Source organism: Cryptotermes secundus, unplaced genomic scaffold, assembly GCF_002891405.2.
Source record: "Cryptotermes secundus unplaced genomic scaffold, Csec_1.0 scaffold238, whole genome shotgun sequence".
Taxonomy (NCBI): Eukaryota; Metazoa; Arthropoda; class Insecta; order Blattodea; family Kalotermitidae; genus Cryptotermes; species Cryptotermes secundus.
In genome coordinates this window covers 1,609,088-1,626,786 of record NW_019728500.1, presented here as the reverse complement: position 1 = coordinate 1,626,786, position 17,699 = coordinate 1,609,088, and the positions used below count along the sequence as shown (strand labels likewise).

General features: G+C 42.9%; 1 protein-coding gene across 11 annotated transcripts in view; it reads right to left on the bottom strand.

Moving 5' to 3' along the window:
* The window catches only part of LOC111865176 (probable Ras GTPase-activating protein), a 569,826-nt gene that overhangs the window by 174,822 nt on the left and 377,305 nt on the right, over positions 1-17,699 (bottom strand). The window contains exons 1-2 of one of the 11 annotated variants that reach the window (XM_023852980.2): positions 15,815-15,982; positions 2,038-2,294 (exon numbers count right to left, since the gene is read on the bottom strand). The exons of 9 other annotated variants lie outside the window; for them this stretch is intronic. In XM_023852980.2, coding sequence (XP_023708748.1) covers positions 2,038-2,152 — 115 coding nt within the window. In that variant the 5' untranslated portion in view covers positions 2,153-2,294; positions 15,815-15,982. Of the gene's footprint in view, positions 1-2,037; positions 2,698-15,814; positions 15,983-17,699 lie in introns of those variants that run through there. One more of the 11 variants, XM_033751721.1, reaches the window with a different exon arrangement.

Here is a 17,699-nt window from a genome sequence, read left to right as displayed (position 1 = left end):
AGCTTACTTGCTTGCTGCAGCTACATCAGTACCTCTGTTTCCCTGTTTTAGCTAAAACAGTCATTCCCGCTACAGGCTCTCAACCCGAGACCCGGTCATCGTAGCCCGACGTTTACAAACCACGCGACTGGCACTGTCTACATAAGGCGGTTTTGGGTTAATTTTCCTCTAGAATGCTTGATTTTCTTTTTTTGGGGGGTTATTCAACGATGTAGTATCAACTGCACACACTATGGTCTGCAGCTTTAATATAAAATCCTGCACCCTTACCTACGTACGTATCTATATCTAATCTATGACCCTATAGACCTTTGTTGGACCTTGGTGGCTTTCTGAATTTATTAATCCTATACACAGTCGGTAGGACTCCTTGGACGGGCGATCAGCCCGTCGCAAGCCTTCTACCTACACACAAACACAAAATAAACGCAAACATCCATGCCTTTAGCGGGATTCGAAGCTACGATTCCAGCGTTCGAGCGGTATAAGACAGTTCGTGCTTAAGATGGCGCGGCCACTGTGATCGGCCTACACAGTGACTCTGAACGAAAATCTAGTTCAGTGTTAATTAGGAATCTTGAAATACATCGAGTGGGCTGGCTCTTTGCCAAAGCTCCCGACTTATATTTAGGTCAAACTTGGTTTGAATCCCAGCTGAAGCACTGATTGTAATGACTGAAATTTTAATGATTTTTAATCAGCTGTTCTAGGCGAGTTCTGGGACCTACCTTCACATACACTAGGATGGATTCCTTCCGTGTCCCTTCCAGTTCACGGCACACATTCATTCCATTCCACATTAAACAAACTGCAGTTGATACGGAGTCGTTGAGTAAATTACATGAACATTCCGCTGTATGACGCTTCAACTGCGTCTGGAAATTCGACCTTGAGCTTGCGCACAGACGCCATGACACGTTAGTGCACATTTCGCTTTCGCAACCCACTCGCATTACGCATGCGTGTTCAGACACATTCTGGTCTCTCTCAAAAAAAGTGAACATAAACTTTCCTGACGACCCGCCTCTTTTTAGCCAACTTTCTTACTTTACGTACAAGAAAAGACAAGACCTACGGCCAGTTGTAATGACTTTCCAGCGAAGTGACGTAACACTTGGGGTGAGGACCATGCCAGGAGGTGCACCCATTTCCGTACTAGTCAACTCCATATCATAAATAATACCAAAATGACGGATGTGCGTAGTAAAAGTGACACTAAAAGAATTCATTCTCTAGTTGTAGGACCCAAATTCAACGCATCTAATGCCAGGTGCACCAACGGACACCCCTCTCGGCCAGTTCAATCCACCTCCTTCCTAACGCCCATCTTGATACTGTCCTTCCATCTTCTCGTCGGAATTTCAAGCGGCAGCTTTCAACTCTCCACACTGAAATTATTTATGCATTTATTTTAAAATAAAATTTTCGGATCTGGCTTTCATGAACTTCCATATTATTATTATTATTATTATTATTATTATTATTATTATTGTTGTTGTTATACCTCGACGGGCAGGCCTCCTTGGGCGTGGGATAAGCCGACGCAAGGACGATACCTAGACAGAGCAACACAAACACAGAATAAACGCAGACATACATGTCTCAAGTGGGCTTCGAACCTACGAACGAAGTGTTTGAGGGGGGAAGCCATTTCGTGTCGCACGGCCTTCAATACGTCTTAGTCACAGGCACTGGCCAACTGTGGTGTAATCAATAAACCTGTGTTATAAATTCATCATTTGCCATGTTTCGGGGAATTATTCCAAACGTGGAAGCCTAATAAAAAAGTTTTACCAAAGGTCCAGAAAATATATACAGACATTCAACGTGATTCATTATTTCCCGGCAGGTGATATGCCCCAAGACAGGCGTGGAACGCAACATCTCAGTCTCCGGATACCATACAAATTAATTCCAGTCACGTGCCGTATTTATGCAGAAACTAACCACTCCCCATATTACACATCACCGCGCATAACAAACAATGAGGTTTCCGTAACTACTGACCACTGCAACGTTTGGAAGCTTACAACTCACCATGATCGTCTCCATCCTCATCTTCGGGTGAATTTGCTCCACGGAGGCAGGAGTGGAAACTGCGACTGATGCGTTTGCTGCTGCTGCTACCAGAGGAGTTGCTGTCCAGAGTCATTGCTGTCTCTTTACCGGCTAACACAGTGGTCCACTTATTCACACTACTCAGTTACTATGGAAACTACACGTCACTTTAATGTGGCACCAACAGTACGCCGTAAAACTGCCATTCTTGCTAGTTTATATGCCCAATAAATTTTCTAGAAAAGCGAATACGATGTTACGAATTAAAGATTATTTATTTACGACGGAATTCACTGAATACGTTATTTTAAAGGTCCTGCAATTCTGCAAGATTAAAAAACGTTTAAAGTCCAATGGTTACTATACACACTGCTTTCTTGGAATATACTAAATCTCTGCACTGTGTTCCGTATAGGTCTCATAATAAACAACGACTGTTTCCTTAAACAGCATTAACTGTTTGGTCTTTGTAGCGGAGACGTGTTTCCTGCGAGGTACGAACTGACTTTCTATATAAAACTGTGAGGAAATCCAGTCGTTAACGGTTAGTCGGAGTCTGGTAGGCTACCAGAGCCGTCAGACAGTAAAATATGGTCATGGGTCCCGTGGGACTCAGAACAAAGAATCACTGTGCTGTCGAGGACCAGCATCAATTCAGCACTCAGTCGGTTGGTCAGTCTTTAAAGGATTAAGGTAACTTCAACAGCAACCAACATAATTGACTTAACTGTAATGATTTGACACGTCCATAGGTAATTAAAGTCACAGTCTCTTCGTATGTACAAACAATTACAGTTCAGTATCATCTAAGTGATCTACCAGTTCTTAATGTCAGTACCCATGAATTTTAAACGTATCCGGATTAAGTACAGATTATGTTTATAGACATATTTATGCTCATTTATGTTCCTAATGGACAAGTTAACTGCCCAGCGCTTTTTATTGGCATCCACTTCGATTCATGGAGAGAACTTTTATTTGTACTACAACTTTCACGTTCCGAAGTCACATTTCAATGAATAATGAACTAATTTGATGCTACACTAGTCAGGTTTTACACCCACAGTAATACAGTTAGTCACGTATCTTTTCGCTGTTCAAGGGGGGCGAAATGCATTTTACCTTGCCAACAGGAAAATAAACTCTGTTCCTATATAACTAATTACTACACCTTGCACAACACATTAAACCCCACAACTGGTTCTAACCATGAAGACTACCATCTTCTGGGATGTGATTCCTTGTGGTCGGGTAGAAATTCACTGCCGTTTCGGAGGACCGTACTACCTCCGTTTTCAGGATCGAAGAGTAAGCCAAATAAAGCCAAACCACTTAGCTTTTTGCTTAATTCTTACTTTTCTGGTTTATCTTTCGTTCCTGATGATGGAGGCAGCACATTCCTCCAAAACGTCAGTGAACTTCTATGACTCTATACGGCGTCATATCCCAGAATATTCTTGACAATCACCGTTGTGAGATCCTCAAATCAAATGATTCTCTCCACATTTGATGGAGATTTTAATGCAACACCTAACTCACTCACTCACTCACGGAGCTGGGACCTACTTGAGGAGCCGCCAATTCTGCAGCTACTCAAGGATTTCCCAGCATTTTACGGAACCCGAAAGTTCATTACCGTGTTAACAAGAGCCCTCCAGTGGTCCCTATCCTGAGACAGATGAATCCAGTTCATATCATCCCAACCTATTTCGTTAAGATTCATTTTAGTATTGTCCACCAACCTACGCCTTGGTCTTCCCAGTGGTCTCTTTTCTTCTGGCTTTCCCATCAATATCCTATATGCATTCCTCTTCTCCACCATTCCTGCTACATGCCCTTACCACCTCATAATGTAACACTTAACAATGAAATCAAGTTATATGCATGTCTTATAAAAATAAGCGAAGACAATGAATATAAGGTCTGTGAAAGCAGCTGCTCATCACTGGTGTGTTTTGGGGGATTTTTCTCTGTTCTTCCTCCTAACGAAACTAGTGTACAAGCCACATTTATTGAATAGAAACATACTCAATATGTCGACAGCAAACATTTAAAAAAAGTAAACTTATTCATGTGTTTGATTAATTGCTACACCATCAAGACATGTGCAGGAGAGGTCCTCGGCACTAGATGGAGGTGGTCAGCTTTACGCACCGGCAGCTTTGCCCCTGGGGGAAGAGCCCCCGGTACCGGCTGGGTGGGCCCCAGAGCCAGTCTGGACGCTGCGGAGTAGAGAAAAATATCTTGCTCCTGCCGAAAATTGAACCCCGGTCGTCCAGCCCGTAGCTCGTCGCTATACCGACAGAGCTATCCCATCTGCTTTAACAAATAAACTAAACAACTTTCCAACTCCTGCGACAGATGTCTCTTCTGGACAAATATGACCATCCATATGTCAAATATAAAAACCGCCAAAAACAAGCACATATCAAGTAAACAGTCTTCTATAATCTTCAAAATATTTTCTTCAAGACATCCCGTGAGGGCCTAATGGTGCCTGGTGTTCTCACACGCCAGAAATACATGATCAGCAGATGTTACATTTGTATTGGTCATTACGTAATCCTTTCTAACACAATAGCAGGTCTTTGTGAACGAGAATCAGCACATCTTATTGCGTCCAGTTTCTAGTTGAACAAATAACAAAAAGGTTTAAACATTACTTTAATTATACGCAATTCACGACAGGTGGCATTTCGAGCGAGTGACTGCATTGTTGCAATGTTCCTACGCATACTCGTTAAAATAAAATGGTTTCTGTGGTGTGACATTTCGATTTCTCTTCATGCTAATTTATTTTAATTATAAGCACAAGAAATCCAACTGAACTGACATTATTAAACCGTTTTAATTATTCCACGGGGAGTTTCTAGAAAGTATATGCAAAGGAAACATTATTCGTACTGAACGAATTACCAGCAATAGCAGGAAGAGTTTATCTTCTGGGATATGACGCCGTGTAGTCCCTTGAAACTTAATTGATGTTTCGAAGAAAAATTTCGTCTCCAACTGACGTTTAGGAGAAAATGTCTCCTCTATCTTCAGGGCCAAAGATCAGGTCTGCTTGCTACCTGATTTACGCCGGTTTCTTGCTTCGCATATTCTTCGAACCTGAAGAAGGAGGGGATAGGTTCCTCCGAAAGGTCAGTTGGGTTTCAACGAACTACACGGCATTATATCCAAGAAGACACAACACTTCAGAAAGACAATTTTCTGTATATAGACGAATTTGAAATCCGCAAAACTTAACACAGGATCCAACGCCAATTACGTCTGGGCTTATGAAGACTGGAGCCAGCTTTTGAGATCCGAAGAAGGCAAGGAAGTTGCTGACTAGCTGAGTGACTATAAGCTTACCAAAACGGACTCCGATCCTTGGAGTTGGCTCACTTATATCGATATTGCAAATATTAAGAACACCGAACAGCGAATTTCACAATGCATGTGCAGTTAGAAGCGTGGAAATTATTTATTCGAAATCATGACAGACGGCTCAGAACAAACCACTTCAACTAAGATATCAGGAAATTTTTAAGAAATCTTTTTTTCTCGCTCCCATTTCGGAACACAGGGCTGATTTCTCAGTTTCACTGATCAATTTACAGACGGTAGGGCTCCTTGGACGGGGGATCAGCTCGTCGCAAGGCGTCTACCTAACACAGGAGAACACAAACACAGAATTAACGCATGCACACACCGAACATCCATGCCTGGTGTGGGATTCGAATCCACGACCTCAGCGTCCGAGCGAGCGAAGACAGTACATGCCTTAGACCGCTCGGCTACCGTGACCGGCTTAAGAATTATTAGGCTTACGATAATAAAACGAACAAGCATAAACTTCGAAATGCATCTGCTTGCGACTGAGTGTTCCTACCTATCTGTTTAAAATAAGCAGCACGCATAAGTATGAAAGGTAAAGATATCCCTGTGCTTAACTGATAAAGCGCTTTACCATCAAGACATATGGGGGAGTGGAGGTAGACCTCCACTATTTTTGACCTCGGCACTAGACAGAGGCGAGTGTCAACTTCACGCCCCCGCCGCTTTAACTCCCGGGGAAAGAGCCCCCCCTAGCCGGTACTCATTGGATAAAAAGTTGGCTGGACCCCAGAGCCGGTCTGGACGCTGTAGCGAAGAGAGAAATCTTGCCCCTTCCGGGTGTAGAACTCCTGTAGCCTAGCCCGAAGCCAGTCGCTGTAGCAACTGAACCACTTGGGATCCTACGGATACAAACGAGGGGGGGCGGGGAATATTTTGGAAAGTAAAACGAACACATTACACCACATCGCAACTATTGCTCAAATAAAATACTCGTACCAACGTAATTTTCTAAACTTTCATAAGTATTTTCGTTTGTTGGAATACATTTGGTATTTCCACTCTTTGCAGCTACAAAAAAAAAATAATAAAAATCAGGCAGAGTGATGTGGCACTGGAGACATGCGGTTCAAATCTCATTCGGATTTCCACGTACCCAGACCAAGATTATCGTAGTTTTCTTCAGTAGAACCGGAGAAATATTAGGATAGCACTACCGGCTACTACCAAATCCTTATCCACTCACCGTTTATTCATGTCATTCAGTGCTATAGAACCTCTTCATATGACACAGCATCGTTAAACAACCTCAAATACACAAGTGTAACCACTTCAGGTATACCGTTAGGTATTTATGCAACAGTAAGAATACGGAGGAATTTTCACGGTTCTCATTGGGTGCAGAGTATATTTGGAGGGAAAACAATTGCCTTCGAATTCAGTGGCACTTAGCGAGCGGTCAGTGAAATTAAGCAGACGTGGTATATACGAAGACCTCGTGGGCGCCCACAGGGTTGTCAAATGTCGAGGCTAACACATTTTCTAGACAATCGGCTCACAGATGGCGGTGAGGTTGTCAGCCTTACGCACCGACCGCCCTTTACACCAGGAAGATTCCTGGTACTCAATGCTGCTAGAGGCTGGGTCGAGCCCAGAGCTATAGTGCGGCTGGAAGGATGTGGGTCAATCGAAAAAATCCAGTTACCTCATCGGGAATCGAACCCACGACATTTCGGCTTGTAGCATAGTGCCTCAACCAACTATGCTTGCCTAGAGGCAAACGAAAGAAAGAAAATTTCTGATTTGTATAGCCTACTGCTAGGCACTACCTGCATATCAATCAATTTTCATTTCCGTAATTCGTCTGCCAATATGTTTACGTAAGAGCCAGTACCCTAGCCTAATCACCTATGCGCATGACAGCTTCATAGAATAAGCAGGGAGGAAAGAAAACGTCAGAGCACGCAGGTGCGCTGAGTTCCGGGTACTACTGCGTGTGTAAAAAATGTTGTAACTTGGTTTATTATGTTTGCTACAGGAACACGAACAATGCCTTATAGGCACACAGTTCCTGCCAAGCAGCGTGTCTGTCTTTATCGCATACCTGAGCGTCTCACAGCCGAGATCTTGCTGTCAGCATCTGAGACAATGAACAGTCAGAACCCACTACAAATTTAGGTATATTCACTGGCCAAGATTAACTATTAAAGACTGAAATCCATTTATATCTATCTGTCTATCCTACCTACCTGCCTGCCTGATCTACCTATCTGTATAATCTTTATTCCTGTTGCTCCCTCTTGGAGCATAGGACATCCGTGAAAGGCTTCGTTTCAATTCAGTTTCTTAATCTTAGGCAGCCAGTAGGACTCCTTAGATGGGGGATCAGGCCGTCGCAAGGCCGCTACCTACACAAACACAGAATAAACGCAGACAAACATCCATGCCTTAAGAAGGATTCGAACCCACGATCCCAGCGTTCAAGCGAAAGAAGACAATTCTTGCATCAGACCGCGCGGCCACTGCAATCGGCGAAATCCATCTATATAATATTAAAAATTTAGTTATAACATCGCAAAAGATCAATTTCATCTCCATCAAAGAGACCGAACAGTTAATGTTGTTTATGGAAATACTCGTGCATTTTTAGAATGACAAAATATTCATTCATACATAAACAGCGTGGGCAAAGTGCAGAGTTCTGTGGTAAAGCAGGCAGTAGGTATAATCTTGACTATGCTACGTATAAGGGCGGCCGCACACCAACTGCGTCAAGACAAGCATCAAGACATGAGACAAAAGGCGCAGTCTTGCTTCATTCGTGATTGGTCAGCATCATGACTCGGACCGGTGTGCGGCGGTTTTCATAATCTCATTCGTTTCAACTGTGCTCCTTTCTTTGCGTCATTTCGCAGATATTGTGTCTTGACTGTTACATGTCTTGACGCATGCCGGTGTGCGGCCTACCTAAGGGTTCCCTGTGTAAGGTGCCTGCCTCCCTTCTGCTATGAACGTGTTTGATGCACACGATCCCTAATGCTAACCAATCTTACATCTCTTAGCAGTAGAGCTGTTTATGAATTTTCAACGGAAATTATAAACTGCAATAAAATATGAGGAACAGTCGGTAAATAGGCCACAGATGGAAGTGAAACAGCTGTAATGGATGTAATAGGTTTTCTGTGTGTATCACTAGGTAGCACGGCAGTGCAGCTTCATGACTGTCTAGGTAGCAGACGCGCATGCGCACATTCAGAGGCTCGTTTCAGTAGTCAAAACGGCAAACGTGCTAGAGGGGTACACTACCGAAGAACACCGTTCTGTTGCGCGGTTTTTTTTTTGTGGGCAAAGGACTCAATGCAAAGGATGATCATAAAACAAATGTTTCCTGTTTACGGTGGGAAGTGTTTGTCGCGTAAAGCGGTTCACAACTGACTCGAGAAATTCCCTCAAGGTCGTTCGAAAGTAGCAGATGATGCCCGACCAGGTGCGGAAGTGGCTGAGACAAAAGACTTCTATGCTGCGGATTTCGACGCACTGGTAAAGCGATGAGACAAGTGTATCAATGTTCGTCGAGGATATGTCGAGAAATAAATGTTTCCCCCGCAGTTTCGAATATCGCATGTTTTACTTTGTATATCCACTTGTGACCTTATTTACTGATTTTCCCTCGTATAAGCCTACAAAAGATGCCTGTTTTCTACTTCAAACCCAGTACGGAGAGGACTGACTTACGAACGAACACCTGGTCTGACCGCTTCCGAGTCTCTGGTATCTTAACAGCTGCTTTGCATCATAATAATCGGCCCTACACACTGGAAACCCCAATAGTCTCCTAAACATGTCAACAAGCTCTGCGTAAAGGCATCAGACGACCTACAAAACCCGCCAAGCAGAAGTCTGTCAATCCTTACATTAAAACACTTAACAGAAGATTCCTATTCGACAGTTCACATCTTCAGTGAGTTTTATAAGGAGAACCATGTTCCTACTTATAAAGGGAATCCTAACTCGAGGGTGACAGAGTTTTATTGCGGAATCTTTGCGTTGCCTCAAAATGTTTCTTATTAGCCACGGCGTGTTTCAGCTATTTCAAATTTGTTAGCCTTGATTTCAACAATCCTTGAGACATTTGGATGCTTTTCAAATGCGACACCGAGAATCATTATAAATGGTAGAGAAGCCAGATTCTCTGGTATTCATTCTCTTCAGAGTTTCGGAGTGCAACAGGAGTTCCTGTCTGGACGAAACTCACTTATCGTAACAAAAGAAGAGGGTTTAGATACAGAAACTGGATTTCAGGCTCTCACAGTGGTGATCATCAAGTGTTCTATCTCCTCTGGGTTGTAACACCACGGACAGAGCCCGACGTTTCGGAGTAACATATCGCATCCATCTTCATCAAAGCCTGGGGCCTACTTCTGATGGTTTCTTCCTTGGCTTTCTCTTCAACCCTGAACACGTGGGCCAAATGTTCTTCCGAAACGTCCGGTTGTCTCCGAATTACACGGTNGGTCAGCGCAACGAACCCACACGGCCGTTAACTTCGGTTTTCTAGACCGGAGCCGCTATTTCCTTGAAATAGCTCCTCAATTATCTCCACGGGCACTATGGACCCACAAAATAAAAGCAGCCGGGAAAATTGAATGGAATAAACCACGGACATACTTACGCCTACCAGGGAGGATACTACGGCTCCATCAACGTTCTACCCTCTCCCGGGTGTAAAACGGCCAGAGCGCGAAGCTGACGATTCGCTTTCACAAAATGCAGAAGTTAAAAATGACAGGAGCTATACCTCCATCTATCCATGCCTTTTCAAGGTGCGGCGCTTAACGCAATTATACAGGACCTACCTACGTACAACGGCCTTTCGTTAGAGTACATACTTATATTGGTCAGGGTCGCCTTTTGAGAAGTTAACCAGTTCTTTTTCAACCATCAATATTCGGTGCGAACGTAGGCAAACAAACATAAATATACGCGGATATTAAAGGGAACAAGGACACAGGGCCAAAGAACAAACATTACACAAGAATTCACCATAACAACATAAAATAGTACCCTAAAAACAATAACACTGATATCATTGTAACATGATAATATATATATATATATATAAAATGAGGGGCACGCGGTAGCGTAGTTGATTGAGGGACTATGCTACAAGCCGGAAGGTCGCGGGTTCGATTCCCGATGAGGTCACTGGATTTTTCATTGACCTAATCCTTCCAGCCACACTATGACCCGAGTGTCGACTCAACCTCTAAAAGAAATGAGTACCAGGAATCTTCCTGGAGGTAAAGGGCGGCCGGGGCGTAAGGCTGACGACTTCACTGCCATCTGTGAGCCGATTATCTAGAACATGTGGGAGCCTCGAAGTCTCATAACCCTATGGGCCTCCACGGCCCGCTAACAGGGATAGTTTTACCTTTTATATAACGACTAAACAGAACTGTTTAATACACTCAAAATCTGTTCTACAAACTACATCGAGTCGTGAGGATCAGTTGTTGTGAAGCTGAGTGTACTTGAAGCATATCATCGCAATAGTGTTTAAGAGTATTTCTTTCAGCACTCAGTTTCGTAATACGTGTTGAAGTCTCAAAAACCAGGGGATGCTGAGGGCCCTGTGTTCATTTCAGAATAAATATGTCTTTCGTTAAGTTTATGGAGGGAAACTTCGTGCAACAGACGCGGAGCAATGAACAGTTCGTAGACTACAAAATAATAAACTATCTGACTTAGGTGCAGTCATGAATCAATTCGTATTAAAATGAATCTAACAGACTCTGACGATCAGTTATCTTGGAAGAGTGATAAAGTACGGGGATGGGAAATTATTTTTACTTTTTTTGAGGCCGGAAAAGGCAGGGGGCCAGCGTCGATATTAGGGCACACTACCGAACGTATTCTGAATGGAATACCTGCGCATAGCATAAAACAGTGACTATATTATTAATGACATAAAGCAGAGTGACTCGCTAAGTCACACACGCCTAGAACAGACCGTATTGGAATGCAGAATAGCCCGCCACATTTGACACAGTACATAAGATACTTAATGATGAAAGTATGAACAATTTTCACTTGATATTTTCCACACTATAAACCGATTCACTTTAACTCTGGCTTATTCCTTTCTTTGAGTGTGTAATGACCTTCGATCAACTAGTGTGGTTACGTAGCATCGACCGAGAAATGGTGGAATGATAAGTGAACCAACAGAAAGAGTTATGTATTTATATATGGTTTATTTATTTAAAGACTCGCTCAGACTACAACGAGTTAGAATTATTTGTGAATAATGATTTGGGAAGAATTTGAAGAGACGGAAGCAGCCATAGTCAAATTCAAACCACCATTTCGATAGTTGCCCGGAGTAACTCAGAAGAACTTCGAAAACAGCTACAATAGCCGATCTCTGGTTTCGAATTTCAGTGAGGGACATCCCAAAACAGGAGTGCTATACTCTTCACGGCGCCCAGCATTCAACTGAGTGGACTGAGTACAACTACGAGACATCCCATTTAGTCTCGAAACGAAGCCAGTAACACGCAAAATTCGTAGTTTTCGGCCGAAAGCCTCGTTTACACTCGGAGGGTCCGGACTTCAGAAGGAAAGAAAAACATTTCTCATAGACGTTCACCGATTTCTGAGTTTACTTCTGACAAATCTGGGGGCAATGCCTACAGTGAAGTTACCCAGTTCTTTACAGTTCTAATATCGTTCTAAGTTCCATACGCTTAAGAGTAATAAAAGGTGTACAGCTCAAGAAACACATAGACAGGGGTCCGCGGACCACACTTTGAGATACACGATTCGCAGCGACATCACGTTAAGTTACGGTTGTTACTGGCGGTAGGTTGCACTCAATTATCGTCGGCAACGAAGCTGTAAGTAACACTCTGGCAAGTAAACCCGACATTTCGAAAGTAACCTCACTCAAAAGCGGCCTCCGTAGTCTAGGGGTAACGTTCTCACCTCATGACTCAAGGTACGCGGGTTCAAACCCGGTGGAGGTCGTGGAATTTTTAAGGGCGAAAAAAAAGTCACTTTAAGCCGTGGGTCCCGTGTCTTAGATTTACGGCACGTAAAAGAACCTCATGTCTCTAGGAGACCTCTGTGCTAAATTAGGCAAATTTTCCCGCCCAAGTAGTTTCCAATGCCTCCGGTAGATGGGGAAAGTATTAGGTACCACTGCCAGATGAGGACCGACCTCTCTGACAGAAAGGGACTAATTATCAGATACCACTGCCAGTAGAGGGCCGACCTCGCTGGCAGAAAGGGGCTGATAACGGGCACCAGTACCGGTAGGGTATGGAGACAGTAGAAATTAAAGGGGGATGCACAATGGACCAATAACTGGTCTAAGTGCATGGGGAAACCCACCTCCTCCAACAATGCATGAATGAATGAATGAATGAACCTCACTCAAAAGGCAGCGGGTCAATCTGGCATTCGGGAAGCGTCCGGCTCGGATATCGGCACTGATATATTTCGTGGCTTTTCTCAGGTTACACCACGACCACTTCCTTACACACCTATTTATATACATTAATTGCGGTAGCCTGCGGTGCTGCAATGCTTCTGATACTAAGAGCGTCGTTAAATAAACAAGTTCAACGCTGATAAAGTTATCAGCAGATTCTTCAATAATTCCACTCAGCTGCTATCCTTATAAAGTTCACAGGCGCACATACTGTACTGCTAATGCAAACGTCAGATAGTACAGGACCAGTCCAGCCACTAATAAAGAAGAAATCAATTTAATTCGATTTTCACAACGCCAAAAGCAGGATGACACAGAACTTGATACAACGTCACTTCAAAATATCACTTCCTATTATAACGATTACACCAAAAATATTATTTCTACTGTTATTAGAAGATTATGGCCGGTCACGGTAGCCTCCCGGTCTAAGGCATGAATTGTCTTTGCTCGCTCGGAAGCCGGGATCGTAGGTTCGAATCCCACACAAGGTATGGATGTTTGCTATGTGTTTATTCAGTGTTTGTGTTGTCCTGAGCTGATCACTCGTCCATGGAGTCTTACCGTCTGTAAACTTATCATGAAACCGAAATAAAAATCAGAGTCCATGGCCCAAGGGGACTGTAGAGCCAGTGAAAAAGAAAATAAGAAGATTAGGACGTGTCATACTTTACATCATTTCTGTCTTTCGTCAAGTTTCCATCTATATTTTCTGATCTTCCATGGAACACGCAGCAGCACATGAATGACATCACAAGGAAGGGTGACATTTCCTAACCACTGTACACATATGGCACAGCTTTCCCTTAATGCACACTATGCTACAGGCCGGAAGGTTGCGGGTTCGATTCCGGATGAGGTACTTGGCTTTTTCAGTTAACCTAATTCTTCCAACCGCATTATGGCCCTGGGTTCGACTCAGCGTCTAACAGAAATGAGTACCAGGAATCTTCCTAGGGGTAAAGGGTGGTCGACACATAAGGCTGACAAACTCACCGCCTCTGTGAGCCAATTATATACAAAACGTGGGAAGCCTCGACGACCTGTTACAGGGATAACTTTACTTTACACTGTACTTTATGAAACATTTAGCCAGTGCTGTCCAACGTTCTTATGTACTCGGGCACAATTCACTGATGCCTATGGAGGTGCGGGCGCCACCACACACTACTACTACTACTACTACTACTACTACTAGTAGTAGTAGTAGTACTTCTACAACTACTACTACTAATAATAATAATAATAAAATTCGAAAATATTTAACAGTACTCAGACGTTCAAAAATGTCTCTTGTCTTACAATTTGAATTAATATTAAAAATGGGCTCAATTATATGTGGTTACGGAGGGCGCCAGAAAAATATACAACGGGCGCCGCGTCGAACAGGACTGGTTTAGACAAATACTCATTCTTTATAATGTTCACAGCCCACAGAGCCCTGAGGATAAATCGAACTGATTTTGCCGTATAATTGGTGGAAAAATTTGATTTATGAACTAAATATATACATAATGAGTGCAGAATCCCATGTCTATCGGGTATAACTATAGGTCAGCAGAAATCCTTGTGAAATTTCAATGGGCAATTGTTAAAAACAAATCATAAAATTATCTATCTCAGTAACTTGAAAGTTTTGGATAGCTACATTCATATTAGGATACTAACACTGACAGACTAACGACATGCTGCTATCTAGATTAAATATTTTCGGTAAAGCTTCCTCGTTAAAAAAATAAACGTCGTCAAAAATACTTCAACTCTCTTTTTCCTCAACTGGTAAACGCCGTTTAGATTAGATTAATTTCGAGTTGCAAATTGTAACAATTTATCAGCACTTAAACTGAGCTACTTGGATCGAACAGCAATGCTTCTGGCAGGCCGCGCCATAGCTCAAGCGGTTAGTCGCTGGCTTCCCACGGCGGCGGCCCGGATTTGATCCCGCGTCTGGTCAAGTGGGATTCGTGTTGCACTAAGTGGCGCTGGGGCGGGTTTTCTCCGAGTACTTCGGTTTCCCCTGCCAATCTTCATTCCACCAAATTCTCCATCATCATAATCACCCGGGGCAGGTAAAATAGGCCAATCAGTGGCCGCCGTGCCGAGTGAACCCAGCTGGACTCCACCCCCCACTAGCGAATTAATTAATGCTTCTGGCATGTGGTATTGAGGTGTGCAGTTCGAATCTTGTCCGAAACAACGGCTCCCATTATGTATTTCAATTATTCATGCAAAACGCCGGGGCAGTACCTTACGTCAGGTCATGCCACCTTCCTTCCACATCATTTCCAATTCATTATTCACCATCATACATATTTTTAACGGAATAATTTAGTTGGAAATGAAAAATTCTGCCATTACCGGGACTCCAGTTTATGTCACCAGCATGGCTTGAATTGTGACTGTATTACAACGCAGTAACCTGGTCCTATTTGCTGTTTCCTTTCAAAAGTTTTCACCCCCTCATTTAACAATACTCAACGATGAAAGGCTTAAAAATGTAATATCCGTGAGAAATTGCGCCATTAACCTTAAATACTGTATTCAACACAACTCGGAACACATCAAAACCCGACGTCACACAGTCTCCATGTTGACAGCGTCCTTGCATAACCATTTAAAATCACGCCAAAATGAAGAGAAAAATCAAAGTCAGTTTGGGAATATATAGCTTTCCAATTCGCACAAATGAACGAATTTAGGTTTGAACCTCCCGCTTCAAAATGGCCAAAGTCACAGAGAAATAAAAAACGGTTTCCTTGTTTCGCCCCTGGAAAGATATTGTTACATTTCTTTTCAAACAGCACACAGCACACTGTCGCTTTTGCTAATTGGTTTCCAACTCCATCCTCCAAACATAACCTTTCATCATGCATTACAGTATGCAATTTACCTAGTGTTTTTTAAAATATACTAATAAACCCGCACTAAAACACACATTTATACCTTAAGAATCATATCACTATAAAATGAACACAAAAATCGACAATAATTTAGCAATAGTATTATTCCATATAAAGGAATCTTGGCCCACACTTCACGTCGCACTGGGAACAGATCCGTGACGGACGAGCGAACAACGGAAGCTACTATTCACACCAGCACGGCACGAGTCGCCCGGCCTACTGACTGAAGTGGCAGGCAAGCAACACCACGGAGCCCACACTCGCTCCGTCCCTGTCGACACTAAAAGGAGATGCCGCAGTAGAAAGCGAGAGATGAACAAGAATAAACACAGTGAAATGGGAAATAATCGCGAGCAGCTTGGTCCAGTTTGGAACGTAGTTCTAAGCCGATCCCTCACAACCCAGATGTCTCCCAAGGCCTATTCATATGCCGTACATCTGCTTCTTTAAGGTGTTTCTGACCTCAAAATGTAGCAGTCCTAAAAGATGAATATTACACATTTGAGAAACGACCTACATTTTGCAGTCTAAAGAAATTCTTTCCTTCCTACTTCCTCCGTTTGTTTTCTTTCTGTTATATCCCTTTAGTGTTAAAAATAATGCACAACGAGGAGTTGTGTTCGTTATGATTTCATCTCCGAATCTCCACTCAGAATTCTGAAGTAGCCTACGTCTCAATAAAGGTTTATTCTAAAATCTGTAGACCGGTTACTTTAGCTTAAAAAGGAGCTAGCAAAACTTTACAGGAAGATCAAATTAAACCGACTTCTTTTTCTACAGACCATGTCATAGCGTAACATCTTTCATTCAGAACGGCTTTTGTTAAGTATTAAAAAATGTACACAGATAACTTCCTCATCTACTCAGTACATCTGCAGAGTGGTTGGCTTCAAATGCCGTAGAAGCCTACTGTCAATGGGAGCACGAGCCAAGCAAAAAATATTAATATCGGGAGAAGCCCCCGTAAAATTAAAATGCTCGTAACAGGAAACATGGATTAAGAAATTATTTGTTCTAGTAAAAAAAAAAAAAATCCTGTGTAAATGTATGTGTTTATTTGCAGGTTACCTAACGAGGTTTTCAGTAGCTGGATTACTGTGACATGTAAACCAATAGCCAAGTGACAGCTGTGTAAACATGCGACAGTAAAACAGCCGTTGATAGGGAACAGCTCTGTGAACACGTTATTTCCCCGGGAACGAGAAAACATGCAATGATGGACGAGACGTTTCATGTGCAGTCCGTGCCGGGACTATATAACGGGGACTAGTAGTTAAGCTGTGGTGTCAGTTGAGAGCTCTAGTTGTGAGAAGCTGGAAACTGAGGCCGGGGACAATTTGAAAACCCAGAGGAAGAGGAACGTCCGCCGTTGGAAGCCGTTACCATGTAACGGCTAGTAAAGGCTGAGAAGGCTTTATGTATGTTGTAATTACAGTGAGATTTTCGTGGTTATTTGTAGTTACGTTCTGTAAGTGTTCAATAAATCCGATTATCAATCCAAACCCGATCTACGTATAATCACCCAATCACGCGACATTATACAGCACCAATTTGTCGCTTTAGCCCTATGTTATTTATTAGGAACAGAATTCAGTAAAACTGATGACACATGGAATGCAAGAACAAGCGAGCATACAGACATGAGAGCGGTTATCCGAGTCTAGCGAAGAGGCACTTGCGTCGGGTTGATATTTCTGTTTCTATACCGCAAGATGGAAAGCGGTTTTCGCTTAAGTTCAAACGTTCGCTGGCTTTCCTTGCTGTACTACCCCGCGCCCCCACAACCCTAAACCACTGCGTATACCTACCAATTCTTGTTGTTTCTGGACAGATAATGACCAGGTTCGAAAGGAGTTACTTGTAATTCTAGCATTTGCCAAAGCAGACGAATTAAAAATAAATGATCTATTGTTCGGGGCGTCAAA